We start from the raw sequence: 25641 nt of genomic DNA, 5'->3' as shown, positions 1-25641 counted from the left end.
CTGTATTGAGTGGATGGCATAAATAGAAATTAACATAGGATCACCATTATAGAGTCATGGGGCAAAAAACCTGAACATTCAAGGATATTTTACTTTTCAAAACTATAGGATAACAAGAGGAGGAAGGTAGGATGGCATCAGCATACAGTGAGAAATAATCTTGGTCCAGAAAATCAAGATTTGGAATCAGCTCAGTTGGAGCAAAGAAACAACAATAGAAAGAAGTCACTGATTGGCTGTGTTTTCCCGGCACCCTTCCACTGTACAATAGAAAAAGACACTGCCATTATCAGGCAACTCAAGGGAGAGATGTGAAGGAGTTGGAGATTGGGGGAAAGGTTTACAAGAACGGTTTCACAGGGCGGGATCATCTTCAGTTTATCTCAAGAACTGAAGCCATGACCGTTTTCCTTGGGGAATAGAAGGAAAATCAGACAGGTGCTCAAAATCCTGAGGGATCTGGACATAGTATTTGGGAGAAACTGTCCCCAGTGGTGGGAGGAATAAAGAATCATTTGACTTGGTTCGAAGATAATTGGCAAAAGATGCAATGGTGATATGGAGCTGAAAGATCTGGAATGACCAGTCTGAGAGAATGGTGAGAGCAGGTTCAATCGCAGCATTCAGAAATTGGATAATTACCTGAAAAGGAAGAATGTGCAGGGCTCTCCCTCAGAGAGTTGCCTGAAACATCACATAGAGTCATATAGCATGGAAAAACCCTTTGGTCCAACTCATCTATTCTGACCACAATTCCCAATCTAAACTAGTCCCATTTGCCTGCATAGGCCCATTTCCCTTTAAACCTTTCACATCTACGTACCTGTCTAAATGTCTTTTAAATGTAATTGCGCCTGCCTCTACTACTTCCTCTGGCATCATATATGCCTCCTATATGCATCACCCTCTGTGTGAAAGGTTTGTTCCTCAGGTGGCCTCTGTTGTCACCATTCTGAGATTCTAAAAGGGAGGAATGTAAAGCAATCATGAGCATTGGAGAAAAAAATATTGGATAAGCTAATGGGACTGAAAGCGGACAAGTTCCCTGGATCTAATGGTCTGCATCCTAGGTCTTAAAGGAAGCAACTACAGAGATAAGGAGTGCATTGGTACAAATCTGAAAATTCCTTAGATCCCAGCAGGCTGAACGACCATGAAGACAACATCACTATTCAAGAAATGAAGGTGACACAAAGTAGAAACTATAGACCAGTTAGTTCAATATCTGTTGTTAGGAAATGCTCAAATCCATTATTAAGGATGTGTGAGCAAACTGTTCAGAAAATTAAGTCTATCAAATTGTATAATATACTTTTTGAAAGACAATTCTATTTGACATTTGTTAGGGTTCTTTGAAGATGTAACAAGCTGGGTCAATAAAGGAGTACCACTGCACGCAGTGCATTTGGATGTCCCAAAGGCATTCCAGAATACACCATTTACAAGGTTAATACACAAGATAAGAACTTCTGGTTTTGAGGATAGTCTATTAGAATGGATGGAGGGCTGAATAATTAATGTGTATCAGAGAGTTAGGAGAACTGGGTCATATTTAGGTTATTACTTCATGGAGTGATTTAGGTTCAGTGCCATGGTTTCAACTACTTCTAAACCAGTCACATTTTGGTCTTTCAGCTGAGCAAATATATTGATTATCTGCTGTGTTTGATCATGTTCTGATGGGACATTGATTGCTGCTGACACTGATCTGTACCTGTAAGGTTCTGCAGCAAATGCTGGAGGCAATTGGGTTTTGAATGAGGTGATAGCTTGGGATTTCTCGTGATTCTAATTTCGATTATCTTCTGCCCCGTACGTGTTTGTTAAAGAGGCTACAGTATTTCTTTAACTTGGCTGTGTCAGACTTGGCAACTGATTATTCAAACTTCAAAGTGAAGCATGCAGAGTGATCCATGCAGTGTTTCCTTTGACCACCATGCGAACACTTCCCAGACATGAGCTACCCAGAAAAGATTGGCTTTGGTATTCCTGGCTCGAAGGATTGTCCCAGCATGGTGTAGGTGCTTAACCAGCAGCTCAATATCTGGGACTTTATCCTGCTCTCTGATCTTCAGCTTCTGAACACAGCCCAAGTGAAGGGGATTGAGCTTCTTAGCTTGCTGCTGTTATGTGCATTAACCTGTCTTAATGACTAGGATGGAGGGATAACTATTACAGTCAGATGTCCTAATGAGAACAAGATGGGAAGGGAAGCTAGTTGTGAAGAGGATGTAAAGACTCAGTAAAAGATTATAGGTAGATTAAATGAGTGGGTAAAAATGGAGAGATGGATTATAATGTGAAGTTTAATTGTCCTTCATAAGAATTGAAAAGGAATAGAAGATTTGAATGGAGAGGGATTGCAGAACTCAGTGGTACAGAGGGTGACCTCCTGTCTGATAGATAAGTTAGTGTTTGATACAGCAAGCAAGGCGGAAGGCAGATGGAAACTTGCTCCATTCCTTTTGCAATAAAGGCATAAAGCAGGGAAATCTTACTGCAACAGAACCAGGCCTTGGGATCATCTTCCCCACAGACCATAGAGCCCTGGCTATTGAATATATTTGAGGCGGAGTTAGAGCAGGTTTTGATTGTAGAGGGGGTGAAGGCATTGGGGAGGACAGGCAACAATGTGATGTTAAGACTAGAATAAGATCAGTCACTATCATATCAAATGGCAGAGAAGGCTCAATCGGCTGAGTGGCCCACATCTGCACCTAACCCCAGAACCTTTATTCCAGAGAATATGAAGCTATAGTGTGCAAAATAGCCTTACGTTTTAGACCCATGGTAATACTGCTGTCCCAATTAATCGTGGTCAATGTGTCATTTACATTTCCCCTCAGCCACCCACCTGCCCTGACATGCATGCGCACGTACACGCGTGCACACACACACACCCTTGCCCAACAGACCATTCATCATCCCTCCCCTGGCCCAGGCCTGCCCAGACACTTCCACACTATCACCCATTGCCCTCTGTTAGCTGACCCACTGCCCTCCTCGATGTCGACCCACATTCTCTACCTCTCTGCAAGCCCGCCTACACCCCTCCCCACATAGCTGTCCACGTGACTTAAGAAGTTACCAGGAATTACTACCATCTCAGTCATTCAGCCTTTTACCCAGCATTCCGCACCCCCCGAATACCCAACATATCTCCAACCATCTCACAATATTTCACTGTGCCATGATGTTATTTTTCTGAATTAGCCACCATTGGTCCCGTTACACCATCCTAATCCCTGTCCAGTACACAGCTTTAGCTTGCTTTGCAGAGCTCAGTGAAGCTGTTCCCACCCCTGTATCCATGCTTCTGTCCTTGCCCACCAGAGTGAGTGTGGTTCCAGTCACTCACGCAGTTTGTATATTTTCCATCTGACAGGTACAGCACTGCAAGGCACACCAACCATCCCGATTGGTCAGCTCCAGCAACATTCCCTGGCCATCCAGGGTCAACAGGGTCAGGTGGTGACCAGTCAGTCACAACAAGGACAGCAGACGGTCTTTCGCTTCCCAGCATCTGCAGGCGGACAAATAGTCTCCATTGCAGGCGAGTGTGCTTCTCTCAGCTCAGCTCAGTAAAAGTGAATGTCTTGCTGCCGATTCTGATGCTCAGAATCCAAACAGTGTCCAGTGAGAGAGGCAGCTAGAGCCTGTAGGAGGGAGAGATAACACATTACTGTGAGGTTGGGAGCATTCAACCATGGCAGAGCCTGGGGTGGAGGGGATGGGCTGATGTTAGTGACCCCGGGACAGGTGGCTGGTGGAGCCTAGGATGTGACAGATGGTAGATTAGGAGCAGGTATGGAGAGGTGGTGGTGGGGGGGGAGGGTGAAGGCAGTTTGTCAAAGCCAGGCAGGAGAGGGAGAAATTGGGTGGGCTAGAAGTGAGCGAGTAAGAGAGAGCGTAGGTTTAGGTGGGAGAGTGCATGGGTGGGGAGGGCAAAGGAGTATGGCTAAGAAGGCCCTTTTGGATCATCATCCATTTGTGAATCATGAAAAACTTCCCAATAATGTTTGCAGATTTCTGTCTAAAGTATCTGGGAATTCCTGAAGAGATCTGGGGTCCTGGACTCTAGGACAAGTTCAGGCAGTTTGGCTAGGCCAACTAGCCACAAGGGAGTTTGTGACTTATCACTGAGTGGAAAGTGTGTGTCACAAACATTTTTATGAGAAGTTTCTAGCTAGGATTGGACCAGATTTCCCAATGGGATTGTAGGAACTCACGGAAGAATCCATCCACCATAACCAGTTTGGCAGTGGAGCTAAAGCATAAAGACTCTGGATTTGCAGCAGGATAGTTAATCTCTTATACTGACAGAATATGCCATCTTTAACATCACAAAGAATTCCAACAGAAATGATTGTGAAAAAGAAATTTGACACCAACACACTTCACATCCAATCGAGCAGAACTTTGAAACCAAAAGAGAAAATGCTGGAAAATCTCAGCAGGTCTGGCACCATCTGTAAGGAGAGAAAAGAGTTGACGTTTCGACAAAGGGTCAGTTAGACTCGAAACGTCAGCTCTTTTCTCTCCTCACAGATGCTGCCAGACCTGCTGAGATTTTCCAGCATTTTCTCTTTTGGTTTCAGATTCCAGCATCCGCAGTAATTTGCTTTTATCCCGAGCAGAACTTTGATTGAGGTCTGAAAGAGGTGTGAGGGAGGGAAGTTCAGAGTTTTTTGGCTGAGACAGCAGAGGCTGAGACTACAGCGATGGAATGGTTCAAACAGACTATGTTCTTGGGGTCAGAATGAGATGAGCACAAACATCCTGAAGTGTTGTAGGGCTCAGGGGCATGATGGTTCGAGAAAGGCAGGGTCAGGGTGAGATATGAAGGGGAGAATGGGAACTGTTAGAAGGTGAACCTTGATGTGGTGAAGAGACTTGTGCTCCTCTTAATGATGAGGTTGGATGTTCTGGCCTTCCTCGCTCCTTGGAGAGCCACTAAGCGCGAGGACAGGGAGAGGTGCCAGACAATGTAGGGTCAAGAGTGGAACAAATGAACAAAGACTGTGTCCCCCAGCGCTGCAGTGGTAGGTGGACCCAGTCATGGTGCCTTGACATTTCACTGAATTCTGAATATCCACTTGTTAAGATCGAGTAGACAATGACCAAGTCTGTCTTATTAAACAAAGCTGGAATAGGTTTAGTTTTTGGTCAGTAGTAACCGCCAGGATGTGGATGGTGGGGTATTTGGTGATGATGATGCCATTGAATGCCAAACAGTAATCGTTAGATTGTCTTTTGTTGGAGATGGTCATTGATTGGCAGTCGTGTGGTCCGAATGTTACTTGCGACTTTTCGGCCCAAGCCAGATACTATTCAACCCTTGTTGCGTTTGCATGGACTGCTTCAGTATCTGTAAGTGCTGAACATTGTGCAATCATTGGTGAATGATTAGATTAGATTCCGTATAGTGTGGAAACAGGCCCTTCGCCCCAAGAAGTTCACACCGATCCTCTGAAGAACAACCCGCTCAGACACGTTCCCCTGCATTTACCCCTAACACTATGGGCAATTTAGCTTGACCAATTCACCTAACCTGCACATCTTTGGACTGTGGGAGGAAACCTTCGCAGACATGGGGAGAATGTGCAAACTCCACACAGACAGTTGCTTGAGGCAGGAGTTGAACCCAGGTCCCTGGCGCTGTGAGGCAGTAGTGCCACCGTGAGCCACTGAGCCACCGTGCCGCCCCACATATCTCCACTTCTGACCTTATGATGAAAGGAAGGTCATTGATGAAACAGCTGAAGATGGTTGGACCCAGGACACTACTCTGAGGAACTCCTGCAGAGATATCTGGAACTAAGCTGTCTGACCAACAACCACAACCATCTTCCTATGGTCAGGTATGACTCCAACCAGAGGAGAGTTCCTCCCAGTTCGCATCAACTCCAGTTTTGTGAGAGGTCCTTGCTGCCACACTCAGTCATGTGTGATCTTGATGTCAGCGGTTGTCACTCTCACCTCACCTCACCTCATCTCACCCCTGGAATTCAGCTCTTTTGTCTGTTCTTGAACCAAGGCTGTAGTGGGGTCAGGAGCTGAGTGGCCCTAGCCAAACCAAACTGGCTGCCACTGAGCAAGTTGCTGCTTGACATTGCCGTTAACAACACCTTTCATCATTTTATGGATGATTTAGTAGTAATTACTCAGATGGAGTAATTAGCTGGATTTTTGTGCACAGGCTATATCTGGGCAATTTTCCACATTGTCGGTAGATGGCAGTGTTGTAACTGTACTGGAACAGCTCGGTTGGGGGAGTGGCAAGTTTTGGAGCACAAGTCTTCAGTACTATTGGTGGAGGTTGGCATTGGCAAGGCATCAGCCTCACAACATCATCATGACAGATGTTGGACCTTTATAGTGGAGCTGAACACTTTAACACTGCACTTTGGAGTTCAATGACCCTTGACATTACAATATTGTTGCAAGGCTGCTTTGTGCACAGGGACAGGCACCCACCTCAGGCATCAGAAGTCACATGTTGATTTGCAAAGGGGACAATTACTGTGAAGTGCAACTCCGCATATAAGAGTCCGTGCGGTGATGCGGAGATTCTGGGCATGCGTAAAGGATCTCACAAGCAGAGCCTTTCTCACCACCAGCTAAAACATGTCCTGGTGCTTGTTTGAAAGTTGTGGCGATGAGGCATTATGCCAAATGACTTTGACCAGAAAACCTCTTGGCAGGATCTGCCTTCTCCTGTTCCTAAAGGGTCTCAAGGACGTTATTTGCTGACCACTTTGGTCAATGGTGTTTCTCTTCACAAATTTCTCCACAAAGGACAGGGGATACGGAGTGAATCGAATTGGCTGGAGACTGGCATCTGTAATGCTGGGGACCACTGGAGGAGACCGATGATGGATCATTCACTTGGCATTTCTGGCTGAAGGTTGTTGCAAATGCTTCAGCCTTATGTTTTGCACTGATGTGCTGGGCTCTTCCATCATTGAGGATGGGGTATATGTGCAACCTCCTCCAACAAGTTGTTTAATCATCCACTGTCGTTCACAGGTAGATGTGGCAGGAGTGGAAAACTTAGATCTGATCCATTGGTCTTAGGATCACTTAGCTCTGTCTATCGCTTGCTGCTTATGCTGTTTGGTGGCTTTACCAGATTGACATCTCATTTTGAAGTCTGTGAAGTGGTCACTGTTCCTGATTCTGTCATGTACAGAGGCTGGTAAAGATGACATTACGTATGTTTTTCCCTTTTGTTAGTTCCCTCACCACCTGCTAAAGACCCAGTCCGGCAGATATGTTCTTTGGGACCCGACCAGCTCTATCATTCGTGCTCCTGCTGAGCCACTCTTGGTGATAAACATTGAAATCCCCCACCCAGAGTACATTCGGCACCCTTTCTACCACCAGTATTTTCTTCAAAGTGTTCAACGTGGAGGAGAGCTGATTCATTAGCTGAGAGAGAGCACTTTGTGGAAACCAGCAGGAGGCTTCCTTACCCATGTTTAACTTAAGGGCGGTACACTGTCTCAGTGGTTAGCACTGCTGCTTCACAGTGCTAGGTACCCGGGTTTGATTCCAGCATTGGGCAACTGTCTGTGTGGAGTTGGCACATTCTTTCAGTGTCTGCATGGGTTTCTTCCCACAGTCCAAAGATGTTCAGGTTAGGTGTATTGGCCACGGTAAATTGCACATATTGTTCAGAGATGTGTAGGCTTGGTGCATTAGCTGGGGAAATGTAGAATAGTAGGGTAGGGGAATTGTTCTGGGTGGATGCTCTTCGGAGGGTAGGTGTGGACTTATTGGGCCAGATAGCCTATTTCCACAGTATAGAGATCCGATGGTTCTTCTGTGACTGATGCCATGACTTCTCAATGTTGAGGACTCCCAGGGCAATTCTTTTCTGACTATATACCACTGTGCCACCTCCTCTGCTTAGCATGTCTTTCCCATGGGACAAGACATATCCAGGGATGGTGACGGTGGTATCAGTCATACTCACAGAACCGTACATTGCAGAGAATGTTAGGGTGTTGCTTGAAAAGTCTGTGAGACAACTTCCCACTAGTCGGAGATGTTGGGAAGGAGGGCTTTGTTGGATCGACAGGGCTGGACTAACTAACATTCTCCCCGAGACTCCCCTGGAATGACTGATGCTCTCCCCGAGACTCCCCTGGAATGACTGACGCTCTCCCCGAGACTCCCCTGGAATGAGTGACCACTTCCTGGCATTCAACAAAAACATCCGGTGCCCATTCTTATCACACTCAAGCCAAGGGTCAGTAGATATGCAATTCAGCTTTTCTTTCAATGACCAGGAATCTTGCTTCTGCAATTGATGTGCCAGTTTGAACATGACCCGATACTTTGTAAATAACTGTTAGTTTGTGTCTCTGACCCAAAATTGTTGTTAATTTGACTGGAAGCAAAATGTTGGAAATCTAAAATAAAAAACAAAAATTGCTGGATAAACTCAGCAGGTGCATCAGCATTGTAGACAGAGAGAAATAGATAACTTGTCTCGTCCACCATGATTCTTCATAAGAATGTTTGAAACCTTTAAGAGAAACAGAATTAAGGCTTCAAACGTTCTGAAGAAGGGTCATGATAGACGAGACAAATTAATCTGTTTCACTCACCATAGATGCTGCCAGATTTGCTGACCTTTTACAGCACCTTCAGTTTTATTCCATCATTTATTTGTATGAGATTAGTGATGAACTGTGAGCACCATTTCAGGCATAATAATTTATTTAGTACTGGTCCACGCAATAAACCTTTGTGTGACAATCCAGGAACATGATATGGGAGTTCGGTCTTATCAGCTTTTGATTGGAAACGTCTGTGGTCACTTTGCATCATGCGATCGCTTGCAATCATATTCCATTTAATGTTCAAAACAAGAAACTACAGCATTTAAAACTATTTATGATGTCTATTTATGTTGTATGGCTATAACAGAATTGGAAAAACTGACCGCTCTGGAAGCACCCTGTAAGCACTGCAGTCTCAGAGAGCTCCCTGTAAACACTGAGACTGTTGGACTAACCTATAAATGCTGATGAACACTTGGGGACCCTCTGCAAATCTTGACATACTCCACGCTGTGATCCCCTGTAAATACTGACGCACTCCTGGTGACACACCGTAAATACTGACGCACTCCTGGTGACACCCCGCAAATACTGACACACTCCTGGTGGCACCTCGTAAATACTGACACACTCCTGGTGGCACCTCGTAAATACTGACACACTCCTGGTGATGCCCTGTAAATACTGACACACTCCTGGTGACGCCCTGTAAATACTGACACACAGCTGGGAACACCCTGTAAATACAGACACGCTCCTGGGAACACCCTGTAAATACTGACACGTTCCTGGGAACACCGTGTAAATACTGACACAATCCTGGTGACGTCCTGTGAATACTGACACAATCCTGGAAATACCCAGTAAATACTGATGCACTCCTAGTGATGCCCTGTAAATAGTGACACACTCCTGGATGCCCTGTAACTACTAACACGCTCCTCGTGACACCCTGTAAATGCTGACATTCTCCTGGACATACCCCGTAAATACTGACACACTCCTGGTGGCGCCCTGTAAATACTGAAACACTCCTGGTGACGGCCAGTAAATACTGACATGCTCCTGGTGACCACCCTGTAAATAGTGACACACTCCTGGTGACACCCCATAAATACTGACACATTCCAGGTGACGCCCTGTAAATACTGACCCACTCCTGGTGACGCCTCGTAAACACTGACACGCTCCTGGGGAAGGCCCTGTAAATACTGACTTGCTCCTAGACACACCCTGTAAATACTGACGCACTCCTGGTGACACCCTGTAAATACTGACACGCTCCTACGAACACCCTTCAAATACTGACACGCTCCTGGTGATTTCCTGTAAATGCTGACATGCTCCTGGAAACACCCTGTAGATACTGACACACTCCTGGTGACGCCCTGTAAATACTGACACACTCCTGGATACATCCTGTAAATACTGATACACAACTGGACACACGCTATAAATGCTGACACGCTGCTGGTGACGCCCTGTAAATACTGACACGCTCCTGGTGACAGCCTGTAAATACTGATACACTCCTGGAAACACCCTGTAAATACTGATACACAACTGGACACACGCTATAAATGCTGACACGCTCCTGGTGACACCCTGTAAATCCAGACACGCTCCTGGGAACACCGTGTAAATACTGGCACACTCCTGGAGACACCCTGTAAATACAGACACGCTCCTGGTGACACCCTGTAAATGCTGACATTCTCCTGGACACACCCCGTAAATACTGACAGACTCCTGGTGGCGCCCTGTAAATACTGACACACTCCTGGTGACGCCCTGTAAATACTGACACACTCCTGGAATCACCCTGTAAATACTGACACACTCCTGGTGACGCCCCACAAATACTGACACAATCCTGGAAACACCCTGTAAATGCTGACACAATCCTGGAAACAAACTGTAAATACTGACACACTCCTGGTGACCACCCGTAAATACTGATACACTCCTGGAAACACCCTGTAAATACTGACACATAACTGGACACACCCTATTAATAGTGACACGCTCCTGGTGATGCCCTGTAAATACTGACACGCTCCTGGGAACACTGTGTAAATACTGACACGCTCCTGGGAACACTGTGTAAATACTGACACACTCCTGGGAACACTGTGTAAATACTGACACGCTCCTGGGAACACTGTGTAAATACTGACACACTCCTGGGCACGCCCTGTAAATGCTGACACGCACCTGGTGACCACCCGTAAATACTGACACAATCCTGGAAACACCCTATAAATGCTGACATGCTCCTGGTGATGCCCTGTAAATACTGACATGCTCCTGGTGACACCCCGTACATACTGACACACTCCTGGTGACACCCCAAAAATAGTGACTCTCCTGGGAATACCCTGTAAATACTGACACGCTCCTGGGAACACCCCGTAAATACTGACACACTCCTGGACATACCCTATAAATGCCGACGCGCTCCTGAGAACATGCTGTAAATACTGACACGCTCCTGGAAACGCCCTGTAAATACTGACGCATTCCTGGTGATGCCCTGTAAATACTGACGCACTCCTGGTGACGCTTGTAAATACTTACACACTCCTGGTGATGACCCGTAAATACAGACACGCTCCTGGACCCACGCCGTAAATATGGACACGCTCCCGGTGACACCCTGTAAATACTTACACACTCCTGCTGACACCCTGGAAATACTGACACACTCCTGGAATGTCCCCGTAAATAGTGACACACTCCTGGTGATGCCCCAGAAATACTGACACACACCTGGACACATCCTGTAAATACTGACATGCTCCTGGTGACCCCCTATAAATACTGACACACATCTGATGACGCCCTGTAAATACTGACAAACTCCTGGTGACGCCCTGTGAATACTGACACACTACTGGAAACACCCCGCAAATACTGACACACTCTTGGAACGACTCTGTAAATACTGACACACTCCTGGTGACGCCCTGTAAATACTGACACGCTCCTGTTGACGCCCTGTAAATACTGACGCTCCAGGGAACTCCATGTAAATACTGACGCACTCCTGGTGACGCCCTGTAAATACTGGTACACTCCTGGTTATGCCCCGTAAATACTGACACCCTCCTGGAAACACCCTGTAAATACTGACACGCTCCTGGAAACACCCTGGAAATACTGATACTCTCTGGGGAACACCCTGTAAATACTGACACACTCCTGGTGATACCCTATAAAAACTGACGCACTCCTGGTGACGCCCTGTAAATACTGACACACTCCTGGACACACCCTGTAAGTACTGACTCACTCCTGGAAACAAGCTGTAAAAACTGACACACTTCTGGTGATGCCCTGTAAATACTGACTCACTGCTGGTAATGTCCTGTAAATAGTGACATGCTCCTGGAAACAAACTGTAAATACTGTCGCGCTCCTGGTGACGCCCCGTAAATATTGATGCACTCCAGGTGACGCCTGTAAATATCGATGCTCCAGGGAACTGCCTGTAAATACTGACACACTACTGGTGACGCCCCGTAAAAACTGACGCTCCAGGGAACTCCATGTAAATACTGACGCACTCCTGGTGACGCCCTGTAAATACTGGCACAGTTTTGGTGACGCCCTGTAAATACTGACACACTCCAGGGAACACCCTGTATGCTGACACCGCCTTATTCTGACACACTCCTGTAAACACCCTGTAAATACTGACACACTCGTGGAAACACCCTGTAAATACTGATGCTCTCCTGGTGACGTCCGTAAATACTGACATACTCCTGGAAAGACCCTGTAAATGCTGACACACTCCTGGTGATGCCCTGTAAATACTGACACTCCTGGAAAAACCCTGTAAATACTGACACACTCCTGGTGCCGCCCCCTAAATACTGACACTCCTGGAAAGACCCTGTAAATACTGACAGTCCTGGGAACACCCTGTAAGTATAGACACACTCCTGGTGATGCCCCGTAAATACTGGCAATCCTGGAAAGACCCTGTAAATACTGACACACTCCTGGTGACGCCCCGTATATACTGACACACACCTGGAAACACCCTGTAAATACTGACACACTCCTGGTGATGCCCCGTAAATACTGGCAATCCTGGAAAGACCCTGCAAATACTGACACACTCCTGGTGACGTCCCGTATATACTGACACACTCCTGGAAACACCCTGTAAATACTGACACACTCCTGGTGATGCCCTGTAAATACTGACACACTCCTGGAAACACCCTGGAAATACTGACATACTCCTGGAAACACCCTGGAAATACTGACATACTCCTGGAAACACCCTGTAAATACTGACATGCCCCTGGTGATGGCCTGTAAATACTGACAAGCTCCTGGGAACACCCTGTAAATATTGACATGCTCCAGGGAACTGCCTGTAAATACTGACACACGCCTGGGAACACCCTGTAAATACTGACACGCGCCTGGAAACAACCTATAAGTACTGACACACTCCTGGTGATGCCCTATAAGTACTGACACGCTCCTGGAAGCAACCTGTAAATACTGACACACACCTGGTGTCGGCCTGTAAATACTGACACACTCCTAGTGACGCTCCGTAAATACTGACACCCTCCTGGAAGCAACCTGTAAATACTGACACACACCTGGTGTCGGCCTGTAAATACTGACACACTCCTAGTGACGCCCCGTAAATACTGACACACACCTGGTGACGCCCTGTAATTACTGACACACTCCTGGAAAGATGCTCTAAATACTGACGCACTCCTGAAAACACCCTGTAAATACTGACATGCCCCTGGTGATGGCCTGTAAATACTGACAGGCTCCTGGAAACAATCTGTAAATACTGACACAATCCTGGGAACGCCCTGTAAATACTGGCACACTCCTGGACACACCCTGTAAATAATGACACACTCCTGGTAATGCCCTGTATATACTGACACTCTCCTCGAAACAAACTGTAAATACTGATGCACACCTGGTGACACCCCGTAAATATTGATGCACTCCTGGAAACACCCTGTAAATATTGATGCACTCCTGGAAACACCCTGTAAATATTGATGCACTCCTGGAAACACCCAGTAAATACTGACACACTCTTTGTGACATTCCGTAAATACTGACACACTCCAGGTGACGCCCCATAAGTCATGACACTCGCCTGCTGATGCCCTGTAAATAATTGCATGCGCCCGGAGACGGTCCGTAAATACGGGCACACTCCTGGAAACACCCCATAAATATTGTCACACTCCTGGTGATGCCCTGTAAATACAGACACACGCTTGGACATACCCAGTAAATAGGGACACACGTCTGGAAACACCCCATAAATACTGACACACACTGCTGGTGACGCCCTGTAAATACTGACACACTCCTGGAAATGCCCCATAAATACTGACACACACTGCTGGTGACGCCCTGTAAATACTGACACACTCCTGGAAATGCCCCATAAATACTGACACACACTGCTGGTGACGCCCTGTAAATACTGACACACTCCTGGAAATGCCCCATAAATACTGACACACTCCTGGAAACACCCCATAAATACTGACACACACTGCTGGTGATGCCCTGTAAATATTGACACACTCCTGGAAATGCCCCATAAATACTGACACACACTGCTGGTGACGCCCTGTAAATACTGACACACTCCTGGAAATGCCCCATAAATACTGACACACTCCTGGAAACACCCCATAAATACTGACACACACTGCTGGTGATGCCCTGTAAATATTGACACACTCCTGGAAATGCCCCATAAATACTGACACACACCTGGTGACGTCCTTTAAAAACTGACGCTCCAAGGAACTCCATGTAAATACTGAAGCATGCCTGGTGACGCCCCGTAAATACTGACACACTCCTGGAAAGACCCTGTAAATACTGACAGATTCCTGGATAGACCCTGTAAATACTCACACCCTCCTGGAAACACCCTGTAAATACTGACACACTCCTGGTGACGCCCCGGGAATACAGACACATTTCTGGACAAACCATGTAAATAATGACACACTCCTGGAAATCCCCTGTAAATACTTACACACCCCTGGTGACGCCCCGTAAATACTGATGCACTCGTGGAAATACCCCGTATATACTGACACACTCCTGGAAACACCCTGTAAATACTGACTCACTCCTGGTGACGCTCCGTAAATACTGACACTCCTGGAAAGACCCTGTAAATACTGAAACATTCCTGGGAACACCCCGTAAATACTGACACACTCCTGGTGACGCCCTGTAACTACCGACATGCACCTGGAAACAAACTGTAATTACTGACACACTCTTGGTGATGCCCTGTATATACTGACACACTCCTCAAAACAAACTGTAAATACTGATGCACACCTGGTGACACCCCTTAAATATTGATGCACTCCTGGAATCCCCCTGTAAATATTGACACCCTCCTGGAAACACCCAGTAAATACTGACACACTCCTGGTGCCGCCCCATAAATACAAACACACTCCTGGCAACACCCAGTAAGTATTGACACACTCTTCGTGACATCCCGTAAATACTGACACACTCCAGGTGACGCCCCATAAGTCATGACACTCGCCTGCTGATGCCCTGTGAATAATGGCATGCGCCCAGAGACGACCTGTAAATACGGGCACACTCCTGGAAACACCCCATAAATATTGTCACACTCCTGGTGACGCCCTGTAAATACTGAACCACACCTGGTGATTCCCTGTAAATACTGACACGTTCCGGGAAACAACCTGTAAATGCTGACACACTCCTGGTGATGCCCTGTAAATATTGACACTCTCCTGGAAACACCCTGTAAATACTGACACACTCCTGGACAGACCCTGTAAATACTGACACACTCCTGGACAGACCCTGTAAATACTGACACACTCCTGGAAAGACCCTGTAAATACTGACATGCTCCCGGTAGCGACCTGTAAATGCTGATACACTCCTGGTGAGGCCCTGGAAATACTGACATGCTCCTGGAAACACTGTAAATGCTGACGCACTGCTGGAAATACTCCAAAAATACTGACACCCTCCTGCAAAGACCCTGCAAATACTGACACACTCCTGGTTACTTCCCAGATATATTGACACACTTCTGGAAAGACCCTGTAAATGCTGACACACTGGTGGTGACGCCCTGTAAATACTGACACACCCCTGGAAACACCCTGTAAATACTGACACGCTTGTGGAAGCGAGCTGTAAACACTGACACTCTCTTGGTGACGCCCTGTAAATGCTGACACACCCCTGGAACACCCTGTAAAAACTGACACACTCCTGGTGACGCCCTGTAAATACTGACTCACTCCTGGTGACACCCTGTAAATATTGACACAGTTCTGGTGACGCCCCGTAAATACTGACAAACTCCTGGAAACACCCTGGAAATACTGAAACACACCTGGAAACACCCTGGTGTACTGACACACGCCTGGGAACACCCTGGAAATACTGACACACTCCTGGAAATACCCTGTAAATACTGACACACTCCTGGAAACACCCTGGAAATACTGAAACACACCTGAAAACACCCTAGTGTACTCACACACGCCTGGGAACACCCTTTAAATACTGACATTCTCCTGGGAACACCCTGTAAATACTGACAAACTCCTGGAAACACTCTGGAAATACTGACAAACTGCTGGTGATGCCCTGTAAATACTGACACACTCCTGGGAACACCCTGTAAATACTGGCACACGTCTGGAAACACCCTGTAAATACTGACACGCTTGTGGAAGCGAGCTGTAAACACTGACACACTCTTGGTGACGCCCTGTAAATGCTGACACACCCCTGGAACACCCTGTAAAAACTGACACACTCCTGGTGACGCCCTGTAAATACTGACTCACTCCTGGTGACACCCTGTAAATATTGACACACTCCTGGAAACACCCTGGAAATACTGAAACACACCTGGAAACACCCTGGTGTACTGACACACGCCTGGGAACACCCTGGAAATACTGACACACTCCTGGAAATACCCTGTAAATACTGACACACTCCTGGAAACACCCTGGAAATACTGAAACACACCTGAAAACACCCTAGTGTACTCACACGCCTGGGAACACCCTGTAAATACTAACATTCTCCTGGGAACACCCTGTAAATACTGACAAACCCCTGTAAACACCCTGGAAATACTGACAAACTGCTGGTGATGCCCTGTAAATACTGACACACTCCTGGGAACACCCTGTAAATACTGGCACACGTCTGGGAACACACTGTAAATACTGACACGTTCCTGGGCACACACCGTAAATACTGTCACGCTGCTGGTGACGCCCTGTAAATACTGACACGCTCCTGGAAGCAACCTGTAAATACTGACACACTCCTGGTGATGCCCTGTAATTACTGACACACTGCTGGAAAGATGCTCTAAATACTGACACACTCCTGGAAACACCCTGTAAATACTGACATGCCCCTGGTGATGGCCTCTAAATACTGACAGGCTCCTGGAAACAAACTGTAAATACTGACACAATCCTGGGAACGCCCTGTAAATACTGACACCCTCCTGGACACACCCTGTAAATACTGACACACTCCTTGTCACGCCCTGTTGATATTGACACACTCCTGGTGATGCCCTGAGAATACTGACGCGCTCCTGGAAACAATCTGTAAATACTGACACAATCCTGGGAACGCCCTGTAAATACTGACACACTTCTGGACACACCCTGGAAATACTGACACACTCCTGGTGATGCTCTGTAAATACTGACACACTCCTGGTGATGACCCGTAAATATTGATGCACTCCTGGAAACACCCTGTAAATATTGACACGCTCCAGGAAACACCCACTAAATACTGACACACTCCTGGTGCCGCCCCATAAATACAGACACACTCCTGGAAACACCCAGTAAATACTGACACACTCTTTGTGACATTCCGTAAATACTGACCCACTCCAGGTGACGCCCCATAAGTCATAACACTCGCCTGCTGATGCCCTGTGAATAATGGCATGCGCCCGAAGACGGTCCGTAAATACGGGCACACTCCTGGAAACACCCCATAAATACTGACACACACCTGGTGACGTCCTTTAAAAACTGACGCTCCAAGGAACTCCATGTAAATACTGAAGCATGCCTGGTGACGCCCCGTAAATACTGACACACTCCTGGAAACACCCTGTAAATACTGACACACTCCTGGAAAGACTCTGTAAATACTGACATACTCCTGGAAAGGCCCTGTAAATACTGAAACATTCCTGGGAACACCCCGTAAACACTGACACACTCCTGGAAACACCCTGTAAATGCTGACACACACCTGGTGATGCCCTGTAAATACTGACACTCTCCTGGTGATGCCCTGTATATACTGACAGTCTCCTCGAAACAAACTGTAAATACTGATGCACACCTGGTGACACCCTGTAAATATTGATGCACTCCTGGAAACACACTGTAAATATTGACACCCTCCTGGAAACACCCAGTAAATACTGACACACTCTAGGGAACACCCAGTAAATACTGACACACTCCTGGTGCCGCCCCATAAATACAAACACACCCCTGGCAACACCCAGTAAGTACTGACACACTCTTCGTGACATCCCGTAAATACTGACACACTCCAGGTGACGCCCCATAAGTCATGACACTCGCCTGCTGATGCCCTGTAAATAATGGCATGCGCCCAGAGACGGTCCGTAAATACGGGCACACTCCTGGAAACACCCCATAAATATTGTCACACTCCTGGTGATGCCCTGTAAATACAGACACACGCTTGGACATACCCAGTAAATACTGACACACTCCTGGTGATGCCCTGTAAATACTGAACCACACCTGGTGATTCCCTGTAAATACTGACACGTTCCGGGAAACCACCTGTAAATACTGACACACTCCTGGTGACGCCCTATAAATACTGACATACTCCTGGTAACACCCTGTAAATACTGACACACTCCTGGAAAGACCCTGTAAATACTGACATGCTCCCGGTAGCGACCTGTAAATACTGATACACTCCTGGTGAGGCCCTGGAAATACTGACATGCTCCTGGAAACACTCTGTAAATGCTGACGCACTGCTGGAAACACCCCGAAAATACTGACACACCCCTGGAAACACCCCGAAAATACTGACACACCCCTGGAAACACCCCGAAAATACTGACACACTCTTGGAAAGACCCTACAAATACTGACACACTCCTGGTGACGCCCCGTAAATACTGACAAACTCCTGGAAACACCCTGGAAATACTGAAACACACCTGGAAACACCCTGGTGTACTGACACACGCCTGGGAACACCCTGGAAATACTGACATTCTCCTGGGAACACACTGTAAATACTGACACACACCTGGAAACACCCTGTAAATACTGACACACACCTGGGAGCACCTGTAAATACTGACACACTCCTGGACACACCCTTTAAATACTGACACACTGCTGGTGACGCCCTGTAAATACTGACACGCTCCTGGAAATGCCCCATAAATACTGACACACACCTGGTGACGTTCTTTAAAAACTGACGCTCCAAGGAACTCCATGTAAATACTGAAGCATGCCTGGTGACGCCCCGTAAATACTGACACACGCCTGGAAAGATCCTGTAAAAACTGACACACTCCTGGAAACACCCTGTAAAGACTGACGCACTCCTGGTGATGCCCCGTAAATACTGACACGCTCCTGGAAACAAACTGTAAATACTGACACACTCTTGGTGACGCCCTGTGAATACTGACGACTTTGGAAACACCCCGTAAATACTGACACACTCCTGGGAACACCCTGTAAATACTGACGCACTCCTGGTGACACTCCGTAAATACTGACACTCTCCTGGAAACAGCTTGTAAAGACTGACACACTCCTAGAAACACCCTGTAAATACTGACACACACCTGGGAGCACCCTGTAAATACTGACACACTCCTGGTGACACTCCGTAAATACTGACACTCTCCTGGAAACAGCTTGTAAAGACTGACACACTCGTAGAAACACCCTGTAAATACTGACACACACCTGGGAGCACCCTGTAAATACTGACACACTCCTGGAAATGCCCCGTAAATAGTGACACACTCCTGGAAACAATCTGTAAATACTGACGCATTCCTGGTGACGTCCCGTAAATACTGACACACTCCTGGAAACACCCTGGAAATACTGACAAACTGCTGGTGACGCCCCGTAAATACTGACACACTCTTGGAAATGCCCCGTAAATACTGACACGCTCCTGGGAAAACACTGTAAATACTGACACGCTCCTGGGAACACCTTGTAAATACTGACACGCTCCTGGGAACGCCTTGTAAATACTAACACACTCCTGGGAACACACCGTAAATACTGACACACTCCTGGTGATGCCCTATAAGTACTGACACGCTCCTGGAAGCAACCTGTAAATACTGATACACTCTGGGAAACACCCTGTAAATGCTGACACATTCCTGGTGACGCCCCGTAAATACTGACACACTCCTCGGACACCCTGTAAATACTGACACGCTCCTGGAAATGCCCCATAAATACTGACACACACCTGGTGACGTTCTTTAAAATCTGATGCTCCAAGGAACTCCATGTAAATACTGAAGCATGCCTGGTGACGCCCTGTAAATACTGGCACACTCCTAGAAACACCCTGTAAATACTGACAGATTCCTGGATAGACCCTGTAAATACTGACACACTCCTGGAAACACCCTGTAAATACTGACAAACTCCTGGAAACACCCTGTAAATACTGACACACGCCTGGAAAGACCCTGTAAATACTGACACACTCCTGGAAACACCTGTAAATACTGACGCACTCCTGGTGACGCTCTGTAAATACTGACACACTCCTGGAAACAAACTGTAAATATTGACACACTCTTGGTGACGCCCTGTAAATACTGACATCTTTGGAAAGACACTGTAAATACTGACACATTCCTGGAAAGACTCTGTAAATACTGACACATTCCTGGTGACGCTCTGTAAATATTGACACTCTCCTGGAAACAGCTTGTAAAGACTGACACACTCCTAGAAACACCCTGTAAATACTGACACACTCCTGGGAACACCCCATAAATACTGACACACACCTGGTGTCGGCCTGTAAATACGGACACACTTCTGGTGACGCCCTGTAAATACTGACACACATCTGGGAACACCATGTAAATACTGACACACTCTTGGGCACACACTGTAAATACTGACACGCTCCTGGGAACACCTTGTAAATACTGACACGTTCCTGGGAACACACTGTAAGCACTGACACTGTCCTGGGAACACCTTGTAAATACTGACACGCTCCTGGTGACGCCCTGTAAATACTGACATCTTTGGAAAGACACTGTAAATACTGACACATTCCTGGAAAGACTCTGTAAATACTGACACATTCCTGGTGATGCTCTGTAAATATTGACACTCTCCTGGAAACAGCTTGTAAAGACTGACACACTCCTAGAAACACCCTGTAAATACTGACACACTCCTGGTGACACCCCGTAAATACTGACACACTCCTGGAAACACCCTGGAAATACTGACAAACTGCTGGTGACGCCCCGTAAATACTGACACACTCTTGGAAATGCCCCGTAAATACTGACACGCTCCTGGGAAAACACTGTAAATACTGACACGCTCCTGGGAACACCTTGTAAATACTGACACGCTCCTGGGAACGCCTTGTAAATACTAACACACTCCTGGGAACACACCGTAAATACTGACACACTCCTGGTGATGCCCTATAAGTACTGACACGCTCCTGGAAGCAACCTGTAAATACTGATACACTCTGGGAAACACCCTGTAAATGCTGACACATTCCTGGTGACGCCCCGTAAATACTGACACACTCCTCGGACACCCTGTAAATACTGACACGCTCCTGGAAATGCCCCATAAATACTGACACACACCTGGTGACGTTCTTTAAAATCTGATGCTCCAAGGAACTCCATGTAAATACTGAAGCATGCCTGGTGACGCCCTGTAAATACTGGCACACTCCTAGAAACACCCTGTAAATACTGACAGATTCCTGGATAGACCCTGTAAATACTGACACACTCCTGGAAACACCCTGTAAATACTGACAAACTCCTGGAAACACCCTGTAAATACTGACACACGCCTGGAAAGACCCTGTAAATACTGACACACTCCTGGAAACACCTGTAAATACTGACGCACTCCTGGTGACGCTCTGTAAATACTGACACACTCCTGGAAACAAACTGTAAATATTGACACACTCTTGGTGACGCCCTGTAAATACTGACATCTTTGGAAAGACACTGTAAATACTGACACATTCCTGGAAAGACTCTGTAAATACTGACACATTCCTGGTGACGCTCTGTAAATATTGACACTCTCCTGGAAACAGCTTGTAAAGACTGACACACTCCTAGAAACACCCTGTAAATACTGACACACTCCTGGTGACACCCCGTAAATACTGACACACTCCTGGGAACACCCCATAAATACTGACACACACCTGGTGTCGGCCTGTAAATACGGACACACTTCTGGTGACGCCCTGTAAATACTGACACACATCTGGGAACACCATGTAAATACTGACACACTCTTGGGCACACACTGTAAATACTGACACGCTCCTGGGAACACCTTGTAAATACTGACACGTTCCTGGGAACACACTGTAAGCACTGACACTGTCCTGGGAACACCTTGTAAATACTGACACGCTCCTGGTGACGCCCTGTAAATACTGACACCCTTCTGGAAACAATCTGTAAATACTGACACACTCTTGGTGATGACCTGTAAATACTGACACGCTCTTAATGACGCCCTGTAAATATTGACACACTCCTGGAAAAACCCTGTAAATACTGACAAACTGCTGGTGATGCCCTGTAAATACTGACACACTCTTGGTGATGCCTTGTAAATACTGACATGCTCCTGGAAATGCCCCGTAAATACTGACACACTCCTGGTGATGCCCTGTAATTACTGACACACTCCTGGAAAGACGCTCTAAATGCTGACACACTCCTGGAAACACCCTGTAAATACTGACATGCACCTGGTGATGGCCTGTAAATCCTGACACGCTCCTGGTGACGCCCTGTAAATATTGAAACTCCTGGAAACACCCTGTAAATACTGACACACTCCTGGTGATGCCCTGAAATATTGAAACTCTCGTGGACACACCCTGTAAATACTGACACACTCCTGGTGATACCCTGTAAATACTGACACACTCCTGGTGATACCCTGTAAATACTGACACACTCCTGGTGACGCCCTGTAAATATTGAAACTCTCGTGGACACACCCTGTAAATACTAACACACTCCTGGACACACCCTGTAAATACTAACACACTCCTGGACACACCCTGTAAATACTAACACACTCCTGGACACACCCTGTAAATACTGACACACTGCTGGTGACGCCCTGTAAATACTGACACGCTCCTGGTGACGTTCTTTAAAAACTGACGCTCCAAGGAACTCCATGTAAATACTGAAGCATGCCTGGTGACGCCCTGTAAATACTGGCACACTCCTAGAAACACCCTGTAAATACTGACACACTCCTGGAAACAAACTGTAAATACTGACACACTCCTGGGAACAAACTGTAAATACTGACACACTCCTGGGAACAAACTGTAAATACTGACACACTCCTGGAAACAAACTGTAAATACTGACACACTCCTGGGAACAAACTGTAAATACTGACACACTCCTGGGAACAAACTGTAAATACTGACACACTCCTGGAAATGCCCCGTAAATACTGACACGCTCCTGGTGACGCCCCGTAAGTACTGGCAATCCTGGAAAGACCCTGTAAATACTGACACACTCCTAGAAATACCCTGCAAATTCTGACACACTCCTGGGAACACCTTGTAAATACTGACACTCTCCTGGGAACACACCGTAAGTACTGACATGCTCCTGGAAGCAACCTGTAAATACTGATACACTCTGGGAAACACCCTGTAAATGCTGACACACTCCTGGTGACCCCCCGTAAATACTGACACACTCCTGGTGACGCCCCGTAAATACTGACACACTCCTGGTGACGCTCCGTAAATACTGACACACTCCTGGGAACACCCCATAAATACTGACACACTCCTGGTGATGCCCTATAAATACTGACACACACCTGGTGTCGGCCTGTAAATACTGACACACTCCTGGGAACACCCTGGAAATACTGAAACACGCCTGGTAGTACCCTGTAAAAACTGGCACACTCCTGGTAACGCCCTGTAAATACTAACACACTCCTGGAAACACCCTGTAATTACTGGCACACTCCTGGAAACACCCTGTAAATACTGACACACGCCTGGAAAGACCCTGTAAATACTGACACACTCCTGGAAACACCCTGTAAATACTGACGCACTCCTGGTGACGCTCCGTAAATACTGACACGTTCCTGGAAACAAACTGTAAATACTGACACACTCTTGGTGACGCCCTGTAAATACTGACATCTTTGGAAAGACCCTGTAAATATTGACACACTCCTTGAAACACCCTGTAAATACTGACACACTCCTGGAAACACCCCGTAAATACTGACGCACTCCTGGTAATGTCCTGTAAATAGTGACGCACTCCAGGTGACGGCTGTAAATACTGACGCTCCAAGGAACTGCTTGTAAATACCAACACACTCCTGGTGACGCCCTGTAAATACTGACACACTCCTGGTGACGCCCTGTAAGTACTGGCAATCCTGGAAAGACCCTTTAAATACTGACACACTCCTAGAAAAACCCTGTAAATACTGACAAACTGCTGGTGATGCCCTGTGAATACTGACACACTCTTGGTGATGCCCCGTAAATACTGACACACTCCTGGAAACACCCCGTAAATATTGACACACTCCTGGTGATGCCCTGTAATTACTGACACACTCCTGGTGACGCCCCGTAAGTACTGGCAATCCTGGAAACACCCCGTAAATACTGACACACTCCTGGAAAGACGCTCTAAATACTGACACACTCCTGGAAACACCCTGTAAATACTGACACGCTCCTGGTGACGCCCTGTAAATATTGAAACTCTCCTCGAAACACCCTGTAAATACTGACATACTGCTGGTGACGCCCTGTAAATATTGACACACTCCTGGAAACACCCCGTAAATACTGACACACTCCTGGTGACGCCCTGTAAATATTGAAACTCTTCTGGACACACCCTGTAAATACTGACACACTCCTGGTGATACCCTGTAAATACTTTCACACTCCTGGTGATGCCCTGTAAATACTGACACACTCCTAGAAACACCCTGGAAATACTGAAACACGCCTGGTGGTACCCTATAAAAACTGGCACACTCCTGGTGATGCCCTGTAAATACTAACACACTCCTGGACACACCCTGTAGATACTGACACATTGCTGGTGACGCCCTGTAAATACTGACACACTCCTGGTGAGGGCCTGTAAAAACTGACGCTCCAGGGAACTCCATATAAATACTGACGCATTCTTGGTGACACCCTGTAAATACTGACACACTCCTGGTGGCACCCTGCAAATAGGAGTGGCACACTCCTGTTGATGCCCCGTAAATACTGACACGCTCCTGGAAACAAACTGTAAATACTGACACACTCTTGGTGATGCCCTGTAAGTACTGACCCACTCCTGGACACAGCGTGTAAATACTGACACACACCTTGATACAAGCTATAAATACTGACAAACTCCTCGTGATGCCCTGTAAATATTGACACACTCCTGGAAAAACCCTGTAAATACTGACACACTCCTGGTGACGCCTGTAAATACTGACGCTCCAGGGAACTGCCTGTAAATACTGACACACCCTTGGTGACACCCCGTAAATACTGACATGCTCCTGGAGACAAAGTGTAAATACTGACACACTCCTCGTGATGCCCTGTAAATACTGACACACTCTTGGACACACCCTGTAGATACTGACACAGTCCTGGAAGCAACCTGCAAATACTGATA

General features: G+C 46.7%; 1 protein-coding gene across 6 annotated transcripts in view; it reads left to right on the top strand.

Moving 5' to 3' along the window:
* LOC140456654 (serum response factor-like) overlaps positions 1-25641 on the top strand; it is a 118140-nt gene that overhangs the window by 57529 nt on the left and 34970 nt on the right. For 5 of the 6 annotated variants that reach the window (XM_072550758.1, XM_072550755.1, XM_072550754.1 and 2 more), the window contains exon 4: positions 3386-3553. The exons of the other annotated variant lie outside the window; for it this stretch is intronic. In XM_072550758.1, the coding sequence (XP_072406859.1) occupies positions 3386-3553 (168 nt within the window). The remainder of the gene's footprint in view (positions 1-3385; positions 3554-25641) is intronic. 6 annotated transcript variants of the gene reach the window in all.

This window comes from Chiloscyllium punctatum, chromosome 3, assembly GCF_047496795.1.
Source record: "Chiloscyllium punctatum isolate Juve2018m chromosome 3, sChiPun1.3, whole genome shotgun sequence".
NCBI classification, from domain to species: Eukaryota; Metazoa; Chordata; class Chondrichthyes; order Orectolobiformes; family Hemiscylliidae; genus Chiloscyllium; species Chiloscyllium punctatum.
The sequence above is the reverse complement of the archived record's forward strand: the minus strand, read 5'-3'. Positions and strand labels throughout refer to the sequence as shown.